Source organism: Diabrotica virgifera, chromosome 4 (genome assembly GCF_917563875.1).
Source record: "Diabrotica virgifera virgifera chromosome 4, PGI_DIABVI_V3a".
Lineage (NCBI taxonomy): Eukaryota > Metazoa > Arthropoda > Insecta > Coleoptera > Chrysomelidae > Diabrotica > Diabrotica virgifera.
In genome coordinates, this window is record NC_065446.1 from 87,658,312 (window position 1) to 87,679,460 (window position 21,149).

Here is a 21,149-nt window from a genome sequence, read left to right on the forward strand (position 1 = left end):
GTCCCTGTTTTAAATAATTTTAAAAAACGCTGGGACCCGTAGATTTTCATATATAAAAATGTGTGCTTTTTAAACATAAATTTAAATGAACAGGGTTCATGCAAGCCTACCGTAGTCCATTATCTTTAATTTTAATTAAACACCCTGTATATTTTTGTTTTTAGAAGCTGCTTAACAACCTCATCTCAAAAATGTGTATTATGTAGGGTCTATTATGAATAATGCAAGGTGAAATTTTCAAATTATGTATAATTTTCGTCAAGATATTAATCACATAAAACTTTGAAATTAATAATTCAGGAGTCACACTTTAAATAAGGGTATTATTTTTTTAAATATCTATCAATTTTCTAAACTAAGTATCAATATAGTGGGTTTTGTATTTAATGCTTTTTATTTAAAGACATTTTTAAATAATTTGAAAATTTGCGTATTTAAAACGTTAATGAATACCTACCTACTGCTGAAAACGATACTGCATGTTATGGACTTCAGAAAACATACAAGATTTATGAGCATGTAGTTCCCTCTGCAACCTCTTAATCCCATAATATGTATCTTTTCATCTTTTAAGCAAAGACAAAAATTACCCATTTTATTTTTACCAAAATATAAAGTATCTTCCTATCTATTCATCAGAGAAACCCATAAATAACTCCGAGGAAACAGTTCCGGATATTGGAAACATAATATGACACATGGTCTATTGAGAACAAAACAATTCTCAACGAAAGAATCTCTTGTTATCTTAGGTTAGGCACTTGACATCATTTTTACCCTGAAAATCCTATGTCGCTAACTTTACCATCAAATATAATTTAGGTGAAGTGAAACGGAAGAAGATTAATGCGCTGTTTAATGTTGGGCTTTGGGTTGTATAATATGAGTGAGAAATGGTTTATATTTGAGCAATGAATTTTTTTTAGAGTTTTCGGTAGATAAGTAGATTGGAGTTCAAATCAGTAGGTTTTATACAGTTTTCAGTAGATCGGAGTTCAAATCAGTGGGTCTACTGAAAAATCAGTAGACCTGGTAACCCTGCTTGGGGGTGCAATATAATACAATTCAGGGGTCTATGTAAAACATAAAAAAATTATGTAGTTTTTTTTATTTAAGTTAAAAAAGAATGTTACGTAACGCGCTGTTCGAACCCCCCTCCCCCCATGTAACGCGCCGTAACGTTTTACAAAACCCCCCTCCCCCTAAACTGCGTTACGTAATACTTGAACGCTCCCACACTTGGATTAAGTAAAAAAAAAGTAAGTGACATTTGTCAAAACTAGGAAATTGGTTGCCGTTAAACAGAAACAATCTACCTAAAAATTATTCCCACAATAATAATCTAGGTCTAGGTAGAATATTCCCGCTGTAATAATAATCTGATTGGACAGAATTATATACGTGATGAACAATCTTACTGCACGATTGGAAGGTAAAATCATTAAAAAATAACCACTATAATAATAATTGATAATAATCTGATTGGACAGAATTAAACACGTGATGAAAAATCTTAGTGCACGATTGGAAGTTAAAATCATTAAAAAATAATCGCTGTAATTTTTATTCTTGTGGGTTTCTATTGGTCAGAATCTCTGAATGAAATAATCATTACATAGCCCAGTCGGGATAGCATTTCACCTTGCATTAGAAGCTGCCCCAAATTTTATTTTTCTAATCTTTAGGAAGGGGCAATATTAGTATAAATTTAAAATCTCGACTAAATTCCACCGTTGCGTTAGCCGCCATCTTGATTTTAAACGAGAACCGTTTTTGCTCAATATCTCCGCCATTTTCAATTTTTTGACAAAAAGTGTAGAAACTGAAATTGTTGAAAATGCGATTTTTTATAATTTCATTTATTATAATTTTTTTCGTGCTGTCGATCTTTTTCGAGTTATGAGGGGAAAATAGTGACAGTTGTAGCATAATTATTGAATTATTGAATTATCTCGTTTATTATTAGTTTTACAACAAATATTTACCTATACAAAAATGATGAGAATTAAATTTTGTACAATTTTGGTGCCGCTCATTTTTTTGATTAAATCAATATTTAAGGTAGTACGTATGTGGTAAAGGTGCGAGCGTAAGACCTGATTGATTTTGTAGCAATTGTTTTTGTTCAATATCTCCGCCATTTTCAACTTTTCGACAAAAACTGTAAGAACTGAAATTGTTGCAATTACGATTTACTACAATTTTTCGAGAGAACCAGTGGCGGGTCTACAAGGGGGGAAATGGGAAAATTCCCCCCAACAGGGTCCAAAATTTAAAAAAAAAATTGTTGGAACATCACGATATATTAGCTGACATAAAACTTAAAATATCGACAGACAAATTCAACCAATAAAACCCGCTAGTTAATAAAATTAAGTGAACTTAATGTATATAATGTCTTTTTATGTCTTTTATATACTTAGTTTGGTTGATGTTTCATTGGAAGTTTCAAAAATTGTATAAAATATAATTCTCTTTATTTTTGTTTATGTACAATTATGTCGTAAAGTTAATAATAAATGAGACAATTTAATAATTATGCTTCCCCTCCGCTTCCATTATTTTCCCCCTTAACTCGGAGAATATTGAACGTATAAAAAAATTGTGCCAAAGAAATTGTAGGAAATTGCATTTCCAACAATTTTCCTTCCCACCATTTATGTCGAAAAGTTGAAAATGGCTGAGATATTAAGCAACAACAGTTCTCATTTAAAATCAATATGGCGGCTAATGCAACCGCGGAATTCAGTCGAGATTTTAAATTTACACTACTATTGATCTCTCCTAAAGGATATAATTATAAAATTTGGGGCAGCTCGGATACAAAGTTCAATTCAATAATTATGCTCCCCCCACCACTTTTTACTATTTTCCCATGTAACTCGGAAAATATCAACCGCATGAAAAAAATTGTTAAAAATAAATTGTAGGAAATTATATTTTGAACAATTTTAGTTGAAAATGGCGTAGATATTGAACAAAAACAATTGCTATAAAATCAATCCGGTCTTACGCTCGCGCCATTACCGTATACGTACTACCTTAAATATTAATTTTAGCAAAAAAATGAAAGATATCAAAATTGTGTAGAATTTAATTCTCTTCATTTTTGTACAGGTACATATTTGTTGTAAAATCAATAATAAACGAGATAATTCAATAATTCAATAATTATGCTCTAACTGTCACTATTTTCCCCTCATAACTCGGAAAATATCGACCGCACGAAAAAAATTATAATGAAATTATAGAAAATCATATTTTCAACAATTTCAGTTTCTACACTTTTTGTCAAAAAATTGAAAATGGCGGAGATATTGAGCAAAAATGGTTCTCGTTTAAAATCAAGATGGCGGCTAACGCAACGGTGGAATTCAGTCGAGATTTTAAATTTATACTAATATTGACCCTCCCTAAAGATTAGTAAAATAAAATTTGGGGCAGCTCCTAATGCAAGGTTAGGCCTGTTATTCGTCTAACTCGACTGGACTAACAATCAACAGTTGTGGCTTATAATCCCATTTATCAACATAATATTTAAAATTATTACAGTATTCCTCTGCATACGACAACAAAAATTCGCTAGTACATGGTATGCATGTGAAGTTGTGAAGTACATAATATCAAAATCCAGCCCTATCCTTCCCTTTCTTTCTAGTTATCTAGTTAACCGCACGCAACCGTGTCTGTAGCCACAGCCAGCGCGCGTTTTTAGCTTCACTTGCGAGGAATTCACCGATTGCTAGATCCGCTATTTCGTACTTCGCTGGCTGTTCGAGGCTCGAGTTTTCCACCGACGACGCGACGGCACGGACTTCAGTTTAGGCGCAACCTCGAGAGAGTGTGTTACATCGTTCTGTAAATCGTCCTAGTGTGTATCGTGCAACCCGTGTTGTTCTCGGGTGCGAGATGATTTAACACTTGGCGGTTCAGTGTTTAGTTTTTATTTATTTGGTGTTTTCTTTTTTTTTGTTTTACGCTCCACTTTGGATTTTACTACGGATATATTATGCTGCATGGAGAGAAGTGTTTGGTTGTGTTCTATTAGGAATTTGAAAACGGTATGTTTAAGGAAATGTTATTTTACCATTACACCCTAACTTAGCGAAAAAACAATGATTAAAAGGTTTTTTGTTCTGAATTTAACACACAATTTTCCTTATATGTACTTCTGTAACGGTTTAAAACTGACCTGAAGAAGAAGCCACTGCATTCAATTGAAATAAGACAGAGATTCAGATGTATCATAGTTGAATCTTGCATCAAATAATAATTTTTAAGTATTATAAGGTATGTTTATATGGGATTAAGCCACAATTATTGTAGGTGTGATAAAAATTATGCTTTTAAAACTTATGGACGTTTCGATTTCCATTCCGAAAACCTTCAGTGACTCCACTATTTGCTTTTATTATCGTTTCGTCTTTACTATTTTTTATATATTTAAATGTGCCAAAGAATGGACTAAATATTTTCTTAAAAAAGTTATCAATTGATATAGGGTAAACTACCCATTAATTGGCACCTTTAAGGATCTTTCATTACAAATTCGGTTGTAAAAACTCTAAAAATATTTTTATCTAATTGTGTCTGGTAGTGGAATACGCACAATATAACAGGTTTTGAAAAAATCAATTAAATTACTTACATATTTACTATTAGCTTTGTTAATATTGAAGTAAAGTCAAAAAAAGCTGATTTTCTAATTGTTGGCACCCTAAACCCAATAATGAGCACCCCATTTGTTGGCATCCCATTTGTTAGCATGGGTCTAAATGTTGGCACCTCATTAGTTAGCATGGGTCTAAATGTTGGCACCTCATTTGTTGGCACTTGTCTACTCTTTGGCACCCATTTATGAGAATACCTACAGTAACGAAAACATTCCTAGGTAATAACGTATCTATGAAGGTACAATGAAATAAATTTATTTTTCTTGTGTATACAGTTAAAAATAATAAAAATTAACAAAAAAAGGTACAAAGCCAATATAGTAAAATCTGAAAAAATACAAAAATACTTGAACTAAATACTTTTTATTAAACAATTATTCCTTGTTTAAACAAACTCTACATAAAAAGTGTTCTTTGTACATATTGTGTTTCTCTAAACATTTTATGTGGTATGTTCTGGAGCATCCTTGGCACTTGATACCAAGTAAACATTTATAAAAAAAAAAAAAAAATATAAATTTTTTCAGTACATATAAAACATAGTCCATCATACTGAACAATATTGTTTCTTGGGATGTCTGTAAAAAAGTCGTCATCACCTAATGCCTGATTTAAATTTCTAACATGTTTTTCTTTCAATATTGATGTTTTAGCTTTTTGATTATTTTCTTTGTTTTCATTATACGGTTTTTTAATAGGGTTTTCTTTTTTATTGGTGATTTTTCGTTGTTTTTCCTTCCTTTCTGCAGCTTTCAATAGTCTTTTCTGTCTATTTTCTGTTTTTTCTTTTCTTTTTCTTCTTTTTCTTTTTGTTTTCTTTCGGCGTTGGTTTTGTAGTCAGAAGAAGTTAGTACAAAGCTGGATCTTTCGGTTTGTCTAACTCCTTTCCTGGCAGGGGTATTTGGTACATTCAAAAAATTGTTTATGTCTGACATATTTTTCATATCTAACATATCCACTAATACTTGCTGCTCGCTAGTAGACAGTATGGGAGTTATATCACAACATTCGTCAGTTCGATTATATTCTTCAATACCTTTTAAATGTTCTACAGTACTATTAAAGTTTACTGCATTGGTACATATTTCTTTGGTGGTTTCTGGTTGGTTAACTTCATGTAATCTTTCGTCCTCTAAAATGATTATGTTACTGTTAAAGTTTAAGCTACTTAAATCTATATTTTGACTATTGTCGATAATAACAGGCATATTTTCAATGTCATCATTTGAAATCACCATTGCTTCAGTATTACTGAAATAAGTTAAGGACGATGACACCTTAATTTCCATATAAACTTTTTTTAAGATGTGAAAATATTTACAGTTGTGAGATAAACATCCACTTGTATCAGAATTAATTTCGTCTATTAAGTCGGCATCAAACAAATCAATTATGTTTGATTTATCTGAGTTACGTTCAGGTTCATTATTGTTATTTAACATACAAGTTTGTGATGTGTCTGGTGCTGATATGTTTTTCCCAAGGCATTTACTATAGTCCAGTGCATTAGAATCCCAAGGAAAAATACCACAGGCTCTAAAACCATTTACCATAACAGATGGTTTTAGATGAACCAAGGCTTGATTGAGAACCGGAGCAAAATGTTCTTTTGTGAAAGTACAGTAGGGGTTTAATCTTCTCCATTCTAAGACGGCATTTTTCCATAACTGTTTCAGAGGTTTGAAACCTGCCACGTCTGCTGGTTGTAATAGTCTTGTCGAATTAGGATAGAGAGCTACTAGTGTGATTTGCAGTTCTGTACATAAATTGCTCAACTCTAACGAAAGATGTGTTTTGTGTCCATCAACAAACATAATAATTGGAAATTGAATGTTATTCGAGACCAAATGAGGATGCAGAACGTTCTTTATATAATCAATAAATATCTCTGATTTCATCCAGCCATTCTCTGTTAATCCTATGCCCCAATTATTTGGAACACCATCCACTACATTTTTCGGCATTCTTTTGTTGGGATAAATTATCATTGGTGGGGTTGTATCTCCAGCAGCCGAAAAGGTAAACATTACGGTTATTGTTTGCTTTGCGTTGCCTTGTTCGATTTCATACACATTTTTTTTGCCTTTCGGAGCAATAACTTTACCAATTTTAGGGCTAAACTGGAAACAGGTTTCATCTCCGTTGTAAATACGTTTAGGATCCTCAAGTATAGAAAAAAGCTGTTTCTTTTTAAGATATGTTTCAATATGTTTGTACCAATTTCTTATATCGTTTTCGGAAACAGCGGATGATGCATTTGTTACTCCTTCTGGTGTTCTTTCTGCCAACTCCGGATGACGTTGAATAAATAATTTGTACCAACGTTCACCAGGCACGTTGCTTTAAACGGATTTGGTCTATGCTCTACGTCTAAAAATGATTTTACAGCCATTTGTAAATCAATTTTGCGTCTCGGAAACCCTTTTCGATCATTTTCAATAATCCAATTGACCAGTTTATCTTCCTCATTTTCTGACAAAAAAGTATTCCTGCCTTTTTTAACTTTCGTGAACTTATTCCCTAATCTATATTGAATTGTAGCTCTAGGTATTGAATATTTCACAGCAACACTTTTCTTAGATACACCTTGTCTAATTTCCTCAAGAGCTTTCTGCAGCAGTTCTTCATTATATGTATTCTTTTGTATCTAAAAAATAGATACTGTTATCAAAATAACCGAATAACTTATGACAATTTTTATATTCGAATAAAAATTTAGTTTAGTTTTAGTAAGCCAACTTAGTTTAAGCAATTGATAGTTACAAGATTATTTGATTTTTCTATTTAAAAAAAATTGGTATACGTGATTAAAATGGCATATACCTACTGAATATTTTGTTCTCAATTTTGGGTATGGCGGGTTAAAAAGTTTTATTTCAATAAAATAATTACATTTTGTACCATACAAGAGAACAGAGAACAAACTGTTAACATTTAGGAAAAACATTCGAAGTTCTTCTAAATGTTGGCACTCTCATAATTTTTACGGGAAGTGTCTCTTTGACAAATTCAAACTTCAACTTAAGACTAGTAAATATACTTTTTTAGCGTATGTTTAATAAATATATTTTCTATTGTTAAATATCGGAAATTTATTGGATATTGACTGGGACCATACATGTTTATCTAACAAAAGTCGTAAGTTTAATAAACTTTATTTTTTGTCTCACCTTTCGTTTATGAACTCCTGATTTTCTTTTCTTGTTTTTATTAGAAGTATTTAGATCCATTTTTATCGTATTTTCTCAGAAATTAGAGAAATTTTGTTAATTCCTAGCGGTGCCAAAAATTAGCTAAAACAATATACAATTAACGTAAAATTGGCATGCAGGAGCCAATATTTGAAAAAATTATCATAATGCATTCCAAATATTGGCACCCCTTTTTTTCGCAATTATTTTTATGTTATAACGTTTTTTTATTTTAGAACATGAATTATACACTATTATGTAATAACTACTATATCGAAAACAAAGATTTCAATCTAAAAATGAAATTAAATCGATTTTTAAAATTCCTACTCTGCTAAGGATCGAGACAAATTTCTTACCTTGTTGATCGAGACAGACAATCACAGACCTATTTCACAGATCAAACTGAACTCATACTATTAGTGCGTGCCGTTATGTATTACCAACAATGTTGCCAAATTACTAAACATAATAATTTTCCTAAATAACGCTGTATTTTTACAAAACTGAAAAAAATTTAATTAAGGTGCCAACTAATGACTCAGTGCCAATAATTGGGGGTTTTACCCTACATACCTAAAATTGTTGCAATGGCATATCGTCGGTCTAATGAGCAAATTGCCTAAGTCCATTTTTTGCGAAAATTGTTTTTTGGTTTCATCTAGTAATAGACGGTAAAAGCTACCGCCTGACAATTCCCACTAGCGCAATTATCATTTTATTTCGCGACAATTTCGCTAAACGAAAGTTATTTTCCTCATAGGACATAGGCAAACTCCACACATTTTTGTCTCTCCTGTAAAATTTTCAATATTATTGCGAATCTACATATAATACGTGATGTTTCTTTTATTTTCATGTCAAGTTATCTATATTCTGTATTTCTGTGAAAATTCAAAACAGTGTTGTGTTTTATGCTTTATGTTTAATATAACATGAACATAAATGAATTTCCGCTGTCAATGTCATAACAGTTTAAAAATAATACATTTCATCGGCCGTTTTATTTATTCGATTTATTGTATTTACCTACCTTTGTAATAATACCAGTATAGCCAATTAACTGGTCTATTCATAATAGTATAATGTATTTTATGGATTTTATACTGTCCATGCCGTCCTACCAAATCTGTTTTATTCTATCTTTAGCAAAAATTCACATTTCGTCTAAATAAATAAATGGAGCGTGTTCTTTTTTAGCATTATTATAGTTTCTTAAAAACTTGATTCTTTTATGATCGATCTAGCTCTTTCACATGAGGCTGTTTTCCATTTTGAACATAAACCTAATCTGTTTGAAAACTCTCCAGAGATTTAACCTGGAAATTTCGAAATGTTCTGTCTTTTAAATTTTTTTTCACCGTTTCTGCAGAGAAACATGTTTTTTCGTTTATATTGTCCGATCTCTGTTTCTCTACTTAACTACCCTTTTTCTGTTTTTCAAAACGGACTTTGACGGTGGCAAGTGACTTGCCACCATATTATAAGTAGTCAACATGTGAACAAGTCCATTTTAGGCTCAAATGGTACCTGGAGCATAATACATTGGATATTTTGTACATCCATGTTTAAGTTCACGTAAGTACTTTACTTACCTGTTTCCATATGTTTCCATGACGGATCAATTGTATAGGGCTTTTACCCACACACCACATATTTTTGTATTTTGGTGGTTAGCATGTTAGAATCACGTACACCGAGAGCAAAAAATTCTTGACATAAAGAAACTTTATTAATATTTTTTAAGAAAGATCGACTTGGCATATTGCATAAGAAATATATCTTTGTATGTAAGATATAATTTTCTAAAATATTTCAAATAAATTTTAATATACCCAAAGAAATATGTCTTAAACATGATTGAACTATCACTTTCTTGCAAACTGCAAACCCATTTGTCAGAAAGAAATTATACTTGTCATAAGAATATATTTTCTTGGCATTACAAAACTCTTCTTTCTGAGCAATAATATTTCTTAGTAAGGAATATTGTTATCTTATCATTATTAATTAATGTATTTAATGTTAAGAAATATATTTCGCAGATATAATTGTATATTTAGAATTAAGTTACATTTCTTAAAAATAAAGTGATATTACATACGGCGAAATAAATAATTATGTTAAGGTAAAATTATTCTTTATTAGATAATAAAAACAGGATATAAAACGTTATATATTAATACATACAAATAATTTATCCACTCTTAAACCACTGGCTTCTATACAATAATAAAAGGATGGAGAGGCAAATCCAACTTCCTTAATTTTTCCTTCTTTTTGTTAATAGCACTTTGTATATCAGCAATAATTACCTAAAACAAAACCGTTAGATACCTATGCAGAAAGAGTAAATTTATTTTATTAAAAAAATTTTTATAAGTATATAAGTACATACTTACTTTGACAAAAGGAAATACAAAAAAAAAACAAATACACGGGTCCACATAAAAACTATTAATTTTTTGGTATAAGAACGGTAGGTATCAGTAAAACAGTCTACAATCCAAAAACATTTTCTTGGCATTTCAACAAATAATAATCAATCATATTTAGTTCAAACATGGCTTTATTTATCCTACCATCTTTGTTAATTTTTGCTTTTTGTATATGAAATATTCATTATTGATCTGTTAATATTAAGTCACACAATAGACATTGTTTAGCTAAAACAAGAAGAAAAATATGTAAAACCAATGTAAAACATTGAAGCAGACATACGTATTATTGTAATTTTATTTATTTATATAATCTAAAAGATACAGCAAACCTAATCATTAAGGTGATACAGTAGCGATCAACAGGTAGCCAAAACGCGTTCCAAGATTGCAGCTATAATTTTGAATATTTTTTCGAGATATTTGGCACACGTATTCGTAATATAATAAAGAATGGCGGTACAGAGCCCAATTTGAAAAATATATTAATATGTGGAAATTACTCTAATTAAATATAATATTAAAAAAACGAGCCTGTACCGCCATTAAGAAGAACAAAAAAATACACTTTCTTCAAATAAACTTTTTTATCCGATGCCTAGATTTTGTGTCATTTTGGAACTACTAATGAAATAAAAAATTTTAGTAGTTCCAAAATGACACAAAATCTAGACATCGGATAAAAAAGTTTATTTGAAGAAAGTGTATTTTTTTGTTCTTCTTAATGGCGGTCCAGGCTCGTTTTTATAATATTATATTTAATTACAGAGTAATTTCCACATATTAATATATTTTTCAAATTGGGCTCTGTACCGCCATTCTTTATTATATTACGAATACGTGTGCCAAATATCTCGAAAAAATATTCAAAATTACAGCCGCAATCTTGGAACGCGTTTTCGCTACCTGTTGATCGCTACTGTTTCCTCTTAAGAAATTTTATTACAGGAAATTATTAAGTATTAGTTTACCTAGGTACATCTTAAGTTATTTTATACCTATTAACTTATTCAGTTTTCGGCAAGAAAATTTCTTAACTGTTAAGATGTTTCTTTTAGACTAACTAATATTTCTTTATGGCATATAAAGCACACGCCATGTTTGATATAACGTTGAATTGTACGATTGTATATAAAAGACTATACATTCAAGAAACATATTATAGTTTATACATAAGTATACACATTTTTATAAAGGAACTTACCTGTATACAGTTCTACCATTATGGAAGCCCCTAGTTGGTTAATAGCTCCTTTCAATATTGTTCTGAAGCTTTATATTATATTATTCTCTCCGAGGTGGAAGTCGAAACGTCAATAAAATCATTTTTCAAGTTAAATTGTGGCTTCTTTCCCATTTAGAATAAGATCATTTCTTTCAGAGTTGTCCATCATTATAGATATCTACAATGCATATAAAGATACTATTATGTTTCTTTTAGAACTAAATATTCGGATATGTAACAATATTATTATTAAATCTTAAATTAATCAATTTAGTTTTAAAAGTATCCCTTAGATTTTAAAGAAAACCAATAAATCCAAAATCCATCTATGAAAATGAACTAATGCCATGCACGCCATCTTGCCAAACACTGAGATTAAATCACAAATAGTGAATAATGGTTACTGCGCAATTCTTTTGTGGAAGAAAGTCTCTTTGCAAGTAGCATTTCGGCATTAAGGATGAAGTTTTTATTTAATATCCACAGTTACTACAGACGTTATTTCTGAAGAATTATTTCTTGTGGTTTAAAATATTTATTTGATTGCAAGAAAATTTCTTGTTCACAAATATAAATATGGATTAACTTAACATATATTTCCTATACCTACTGCAAAATATTTGTAGTTTTCAATTTAAGAAACAAAAACTTTAAGATAAGAAAATTAAAATCCTAACCATTAATGCATTTCTTAGTATTGAAGACATTATCTGTAAGAAATTATTGAGTTTTGTTTAAAAAACTCGTTTCTTTATATGTGAAGCGGTATGTTTAAGTTAATATATGGTAACTTTTAAGAAAGATAGCTCAAAGAAATCAGTGTTTTAGGAGAAAAGAAATTGTTCTCTGGGTGTAAGCACTGATGATGATCGGTCATCCGATCGAAAACTAGTTCCGTGATGTAGCCTTTTTTAGGGATTTTAACAAATATACCTTTTATAAAATATTTTATTCGTTATTAAAAAAATGTCACGTAAATTCCTTCCAATAATTTATTCTTCTTCGTTATGTAAGTCAGCCACTAACAAATTTTAAATCCTGACCTCTTCAGTCTATTAATATATTCCCAATCTTAATAAATTCTCTTATTAAGAAATAATTAGTGTGGGAATTTACCTCGGGTGTTTCAGCCATCGAATAAACTCGATAAACTAAGTTATTGTTGAAAGCAACGCGTTCTTTTTAGTTTGGTCTACATTTTTCTGAGATTGTCGTCTGAAGTGACAGGTGTCCCAAAACAACTGAATAAATTTTCTTTTGTGAGAAATATTACTGGTGAAGGCGACTTATGCTTTATGTATAAATGGGGACCTTATTAAATGTGAAAACTGTTTATCTAATTATGAATTTTAGTAACACAACACAGGTGTGTCTCTTTTGATATACGGTATTTTAGTGCGAAGTGTAATAGGCAGTGTTATAGTACAGGAAAAAATGTTTATTACACAAAGTTGTAATGTTGTGCTATTCTAAGAATACAAAGTTGTGATACAAAAATTCAAAAGTAATCATATAATGTTTTTCTATTCCTATTAAAAATATAGATACATAAATAAGTTTTGGTAATTTATTCCTATAGGTAGTTCACAAATATAGTCCCTTCAATATGCTAACGGCCTCTTAAAAATGATGTTAATGTAATAAAAATATCCCCCGTTATAATTAAAATTTGTAAGTTATCAGGACCAACTTAAATCCTAATTAAATAATTTGCAAATTTTTGAGGTTCTGAATTCTAAGAATTTGAACTATTTAAAATTTATAATCGCCATTAGGTATCGTTATTAGGTTTATTTTTGGAGTTTTCGGGGAATTAAAGATACATCTGTAAGTTTACCTGTTGTACACATATCATAAAATACAATGTGCGTCGTAAATGAAAAACAAGCAGTTGAAAAATACTGTTTGAATGAACAAGTTCAAAAATGATATATTCTACCTATGTTTTTGAGCTTTGAAAATCAGCATTTTACGTTTTTTTTTTAGTTTTAAATTGTTTATAAGTCGAAAGCGGTGATAAAAAATTACAAAAGACCTTTTTTGTTTCGAATGACCCACAAAAAATTTAAAATAATATCTGCCCGGGGCGAAAATTTATATAAAAAAGTCATTTTATAATTGAATGCTATGCTGGAACAACGTTGTAACCGCCAATAGTTTCAAACGTAGGTGCTCCATAGAAAAACGTACTGTATTTGCAAAATAATGTACTGCCGACTGTGGTGAATATTATGAGACTTTACTGTATGTGTATGCATCTTTTAGGCCATCATAATATTATGCTCATAAAGATTCCTTTTTTGAATATGATCAATTATAACGTGTTTTACTCAAGGTGTCGACAAAATCTGATTTGGCGTTTACAACGTTGTTCCAGCATAGCATTCAATTATTAATAAGTAATTATAGTCTGGACGAAATTATATCGGACTTTGTATAATTTTTAACATAATAAATTACATATCAAAATAATGTTTAAACAGATCTGTGATAGTCGGATCTAAGGGTAAGAACAGAACAAGTGGGTCGCGGTGGAGGTGTAGGTCGCGGTGGATGCCACTAGTTAAGTCGCGGTGAATGCCACTAGTTAAGTCGCGGTCGATGTCGACAGCACATAGCAAGGAGGTCACTTACGCTGTCAGTCGAGCTAGAACCACTATCAAGTGATGTAGTTTAATGAAATTTGATTGACAAAAAGATTGTGCTTTTGCGATGTTGTGTCAGTCAAGTGATGATAGTGATGAAATGTCAGCTGTAAATAATCAGATCCATGTCCATGAACCTAGCAGAGCAAGGTTAGCAGAATGGAATCAGACCAAGTGCATAATTAGGTGCTAATTAGGTGCTAATTAAGTACCCCAATCGCGAATTTAGTGCTCCTTTTTTTTTAATTATGACGTGTTCTGCCAGGTACATATGAACTCAGCAGAGGACAACCATAAAAAACATCAAATCGAAAAGTGACCAAGCTTATAATTAAGTACTAATTAGGTGCTAATTTAGTACCCCAATCGCGAATTAGTGCTCCTTTTTTTTAAATTATGACGTGTTCTGCCAGGTACATATGAACTCAGCAGAGCACAACCATAAAAAACATCAAATCGAAAAGTGGCCAAGCTTATAATTAAGTACTAATTAGGTGCTAATTTAGTACCCCAATCGCGAATTTAGTGCTCCTTTTTTTTAAGTTATGACGTGTTCTGCCAGGTACATATGAACTCAGCAGAGGACAACCATAAAAAACATCAAATCGAAAAGTGACCAAGCTTATAATTAAGTACTAATTAAGTAGGTGCTAATTTACTACCCCAATCGCGAATTTAGTGCTCCTTTTTTTTAAATTATGACGTGTTCTGCCAGGTACATATGAACTCAGTAGAGCACAACCAGAAAAAACATCAAATCGAAAAGTGGCCAAGCTTATAATTAAGTACTAATTAGGTGCTAATTTAGTACCCCAATCGCGAATTTAGTGCTCCTTTATTTTTTATGTTATGACATGTTCTGCCAGGTACATATGAAGTCATTAGAGTACTACCTTAAAAAATCAAAAAAATCCAAAATACCTATCTTAAATTTAGGTGCTAATTAAGTGCCCTAATAACGAATTTCATGCTCAGTTTTTTTCCAAATTTTGGCGCGTACTGCATTCAAGTTTATGCGAGGTCAGTACAAAGTCAAGCCGTTGAAAAAAATCATCAATACAGTTGCTGGCCTATCTCACATTTGAGTGCTAATAGGGATGTTCACAAAAAATTAAAAAGTCATTTCAAACATGTAAAACGATTAAGAAACACCCTAGGAATAATTGTCCAAAATTTCAACAAAATTGAAAAAGTCTTTCTATAAAAAATCTTCACTAGAAATCTAGCATTATTTTAAATTTCAAGAACGCTTCTCTATTGGCCTGACGTCACTAGTTGCATACCGCAAGCGCGCGCCAGTCTCATAGTGTTATTGTTTACCTGTTTGACGTTTCAGGTCATTTTATTTTGTTCTCTTCTTGTTTTATCAGGGTTAAAGTGGAGTTTTATAGTGAATTTGTTTAGTTTAAAGTGGATAGACTGTTTGTAAGAACATATTTTGGGTGGTACAAAAATAAACAAATAAAATGGAAGAAGGTTTTCAGAAAGCCGATTCGTATAAACTACTGACTGTAGTGTAGATGTAACAATGTGTATGATTTATTGGCATCTTGTAAAAAAATAAATCTACCACAGCTTTACTGAGTATATATTCCATATAATTTTCCATGTCTTCTTTAAGCTAAAAAAATAAATGCTTAATACTCCACAAAAAAATAGAGAAAGTTGTATGCATGCATTGTACGCATGCATATTGTATACATACATTGGCTGGTTATTACCTTACCTTGGTTAGGTGTATTAAAACTATTTTTATTCTTCTTCATGTGCCTTGTCCGTTGTGGACGTTGGCTATCATCATGGCAATTTTAATTTCATTTGTGGCGTTTCTGAATAACTCGATCGACCTTTGTCCAAATAATTGGCGTAAGTTTTTAAGTCATGAGTGTCTTTTCTTCCGGGTCCGCGTTTGCTCTCTATTTTACCTTGCGTTATCAGTTGCAGTATACGATATTTATCATGCCTCATGAGATGACCGAAATATTTAAGATTTCGTTTCTTAATTGTAAAAGAGATTTCTTTTTGTTTTCCCATTCGACGCAATACCTGTACATTGGTGTGGGTCGCCAGGATATTTTGAGGATACGTGGGTACACACACATCTCGAATGCCTCTAGCTTTTTCATTAACGTTTCCATTATTGTCCAGGCCTCGGCGCCATATAGCAAGACCGGAAATAATAATATTTTAGCAGCCGCATTTTTAGTGAAATAGATATTATATGTCGCAATGGGTGAAAATATTTCTCATGCATGTTGTTAAATGTTACTCTGTCCTTTTCAACTCTAGATCTTATTTCGGTTGTTTCGTATTTCGAGTTGACAACTGTTCCAAGGTAAAAAATATTTTTGAACTTGGGTATTATACATTTTCATTTCAACCAATCTTTTCACTAAATTATTAATGATTTTAATAATATAATATAAAGTCATACCTACATCCACATGTAGTTATTTCAAGGTTTACTTTTACTGTATGTATTATTAGAGTCTCGTTTTTAGGAATATCCCAGTTTAAGGAATACAAATTTGAGGTCCCGAAACTTTTTCATTTACTCCTTAAGGGGGTAGGTGCAAAATCTTGGTCTAATGCTATTTAAATTCATTATTTTTTTTTCGAATTCTGAGAAAACTAATAAGTATTTTTGAAAAATGTAAATGCAGAAAGAACAATTACATTATTACCAAGGGCCGAAAGTCTCTGGAAAACTTGTATAGTGTTTATTTTATTAAGTTAGTTCTTTAAGTTAGTTATTTTAAGTTATAGCTGCAACAAACCATTTCTTTTTCTGTTTTAAATTGGCTGGAACGGTCATAAAAATCTTGTCAGAACTGTTTTTTTGATGTATTTACACACCCAGGAACAAAACACCACTTATTTGGCTTCATTTTTAATAATCAAGTACGTAAAAAACTGCGCACATTCAAATACACTGAGTAAATAAGTATACAAAACTAGTCGTCGATCAAAGACGTTACGACTGCTGACGTCACAGACCGTAGCCTCGCTGCAGGGTACCGTTTTTCTAGCCTCCAAGAAAATCAACATTATGAACTCATTTATCTTAAAAAATATACATTTTTAAACAGTTTTATGATTGTTACGTTTTTATATACCTTGTAATCTATTGAATTTAACTATATTATTTAAAAATTAGTGAACATCCCTATTATGTGCTTATGTAGTACCCCAATCGCGAATTTAGTGCTCCTTTATTTTTTAAGTAATGACATGTTCTGCCAGGTAGATATGAACTTAGCAGAGCAGAACCATAAAAAACATCAAATCGAAAAGTGATTAAGCTTATAATTAAGTACTAATTAGGTGCTAATTTAGTACCCCAAAAGGTGCTTCTTTTTTTCTTACTTTTACACCGTCATATGTTCTGCCAAGCTTCATGTGAGCTCAGTACCATAAAAGTACCATAAGAAAACGTCGGAATGAAACATTGCCTAGTTAATAGTTAGGTGCTAATTAGTATCCCATTTGCGATTTTAGTGCTCCTTTTTTTTAGATTATGACTCAGCAAATCACAGCAGTTAGAAAATATCAAATTGACGTGACTTATCTCATAGTCAGATGCTAATTGAGTGTTTATTTAGTACTTTTCTCTATAATTTAAAGCTCTCTTATTCATTAGGAGCTGTCCATAAATTACGTAAGATGATTGAAAAGAGATTATCTGCATTTATTAATCCATATATTACAAGTCTGAGGTTCCACATTCTTGGATAAAAGATTTCAGGATCTCAAATTTCAAATTTCGAGATTTCGGATTAAAGAACTCATATTTTTTTTCGTCTACAAGTATTTTAAAATTCAGAATCCTCATTTGTGTGTCGTGTTACGTAAAATTCTAGATTATAATCTACAGCCTAGAAGTGTAAAAAATATAAAAATGAAATACATTATCAATAACAATTATCTAGTTATAGAACCTCAATAAACTGGACTAATTCGACTGCTACAGAAAAAGTCTACATTATTTTGATTCTACTCAAAACGCATGCATAGAGGGGAATGATATTTTCTAGAAATCCAAGTGCTGGAAAAACACCTGCAATAAAAGTAATTATTAATAAGATCTAGAAAAGACATAATGTAGTGTATCTCGATAACCGCACTGCAAAACTGTACATATGACGGTATAAAAGCAAGAAATAAAAGGAGCTCTAAATTCACGTTTGGGGTACTAAATTAGCACCTAATTAGTGCTTAATTATAAGCTTGGTCACTTTTCGATTTGATGTTTTTTATGGTTGTGCTCTGCTGAGTTCATATATGTACCTGGCAGAACACGTCATAATTTAAAAAAAAAAGGAGCACTAAATTCGCGATTGGGGTACTTAATTAGCACCTAATTAGCACCTAATTATGCACTTGGTCTGATTCCATTCTGCTAACCTTGCTCTGCTAGGTTCATGGACATATCAGATCCTCAGATCCTTCATATTTCAAAAATTTACTGTATTTAATTACTTTAGAAATTCAAAAATAAATTGAATACAAAAAAGGGATTATATAAAAAGTATCAAGTCAGATAGCGCAGGTAATGACAACTTGGCTTCGAACGGACCAATCACAGGAAAGCATCCTTGTAGGCCGCGCAGTAGACATCCATGTAAAACAAACTCATTTTATTTTCCAAAGCATCGACGTAAACCTCCTGGATGGCATCGCGCTAAACATCCACCGCGACTTAACTGCTCTGTTCTCTTCCATTCACTACAATGTGTTTGTTTTACATGGATATCGACATCGACCACGACCTCCACCTCCACCGCGACCCACTTGTTCTGTTCTTACCCTTATGCTGCGCCCGCATTCGTAAATTTTTCATGCGTAGCAGCTGTTCGACGCAAATATTTGCGTGTTCGAAGTAAATTGTGCTAGTGTGGACGTGTTCGTCGCATAAATCAGACGCAAGAATTTTCGACGCACACAACGCACACGCTCCATCGGTTATTGTTTTCGAGCGAAGATCAAATGATTTGAGCACCGCTTCCTCACTGGTAAAAATTTGTGACGCAAATTCTTGCGACGCAAGTTCTTGCGACGAACCATTAGCACAGTATAAAGAGGGACAGTAGAACCACTCTCCGAAAAATTTGAAGTAAAATCTTCAGTCGCGCATGGCGACCGCGCAATGTTGGCAGTCGCTTTTGCCCCACTCTCGCATTGCTAGTCGCAGAGAAACCTACGGGTTTTAACAGGGAAAACCCGCATCCACCACTGGTGAATTACAAATTGCGTACTGCCGGTATTACTTCTTGAGATCAAAGTGCCGACATGAGAGAGGTTTTACTGTCCCTCTTTATACTGTGCCATTAGTTCAATATGCACGAAAAATTTATCAATGCGGACGCACCATTAGACTACTAATGATGTATCGGATGAAAAATAATCTCAACTTTGATTATAAATGAAATGGCTTAGGGCTCCTCCGATAAATGTTTTAACTTTCCTGAGGCACTTCATATTTCCGTTGATTCTTCTGAATCCTTGGATACTTTACAGCTTTGCATTATTGAGAGAAAAGAGAAAAATTTTAATAAATCCGGAAATATTTTCGTGAAGTTGAAGGATTTACCGATTTTATGTTTTGCAAAGTTCACAGAAATACACTGAATATCTGCAGAATTTTCGCTTGGAAATTGGAATTGTTTCTCGTTTGTCCGAAAATGCGGATGATCTGCACATTTGGTTGAAAAATTACCTTTTAGCTCTCCGCTTCAGACATTTTCTGCGGAGTCAGTTTTAGGAATATACGAAAATAAACAGTGTGTGTTGGAATTGATGCTTACAACGTAACCTAAAGCAAGGATATTGATTTTGTTTTTATTTACATACTTTCAACGCCCATATGGTTTTATATTTTATTGTATATATTCTATATTTTATTGATTTAACGAACCTTAACACTACTAGGTAGTCATAGTTTGCTTTTAAGCACTCACACAATAAATTACACTTCTTTTCTCTTGTGAATATTCTGGACGTGGGCATTCGAATAGGATATACACATAAACTGTTGGAAGACGCAGTGTACCGACTGTCCCAATAAGAATGGCTCTCGGCCATACCTCAGGAACCTTTTATAGTATAGCTTTGAGAAAAAAAAAATATAACAAAAGTTAGCTCAGGAAAAGCATGGAAATTATTTTCATAATTGTAGGTACACCGCTAGAGGGCGTAATTGAATATCAAAAATTTTAAAATCTAAATTTTACAAAATTTGCCTAATGAAAGGGCACTTGAAATAAGATAATCGTATTCTTCATAAAATTCCGCCCATATTTGATTTCACAAGTTTAAGTCTACCTTTGCAAATAAGTGGTGGGGGTGAGTGGGAACCTTGTTATGAAAAAATGGCTGTAAGTCCGGTTCTGCTAAATCGAATTTTGCAAACTTTTTCTTGTTGAAAAAGCTCTTTTTCGTTAATGTAAGAGTTATTATTTCGAAACGGCCTAATAAGTAATATGCCAGCTAAGAGGCGTTACATAAGGGAGCGTTCAAGTATTACGTAACGCGCTTTTTGAAGATTTTTGACCCCCCTCTTCCCTACCTAACGCACTGTAATGGGCGTTTAACTATTACGTAACGCAATTTTTGAAGATTTTTTTACCCCCCCCCCCCCTCCCAACCTGCGCGTTACGTAATACTTGAACGGTCCCTAATTTGTTTCAGAAATCTAGTTTTCTTTGGAAAATATCAAATACAAGTATGCAGTTTTAATCCTCTACTACAAAATTATACCAAATTAGCAACATAATAGCGAAACCCGCATGTCGATACCTTTCTTCTATCTCCAAATATCTTAAGAAACGTTTAAATTTTAAACATATCTGATACTGTCACCGGTAAACGAAGTTAAGGAAAAGGAGTGTGTTATGGCAAAAACAGAGAAACATTTTCCAGATGTCAACGTATATAATTAATGAAAATAACAATAAGACAAACAACACTATAAAATATAA

At 31.9% G+C, this 21,149-nt stretch overlaps 1 protein-coding gene across 1 annotated transcript in view; it reads left to right on the forward strand.

Moving 5' to 3' along the window:
• The first annotated feature begins 3,788 nt into the window (after positions 1 to 3,788).
• The window catches only part of LOC114326289 (leucine-rich repeat and immunoglobulin-like domain-containing nogo receptor-interacting protein 2), a 502,239-nt gene continuing 484,878 nt past the window's right edge, over positions 3,789 to 21,149 (forward strand). Inside the window, exon 1 of the mRNA XM_028274595.2 lies at positions 3,789 to 4,061. Within this exon, the coding sequence (XP_028130396.1) occupies positions 4,017 to 4,061 (45 nt within the window). The 5' untranslated portion in view covers positions 3,789 to 4,016. The remainder of the gene's footprint in view (positions 4,062 to 21,149) is intronic.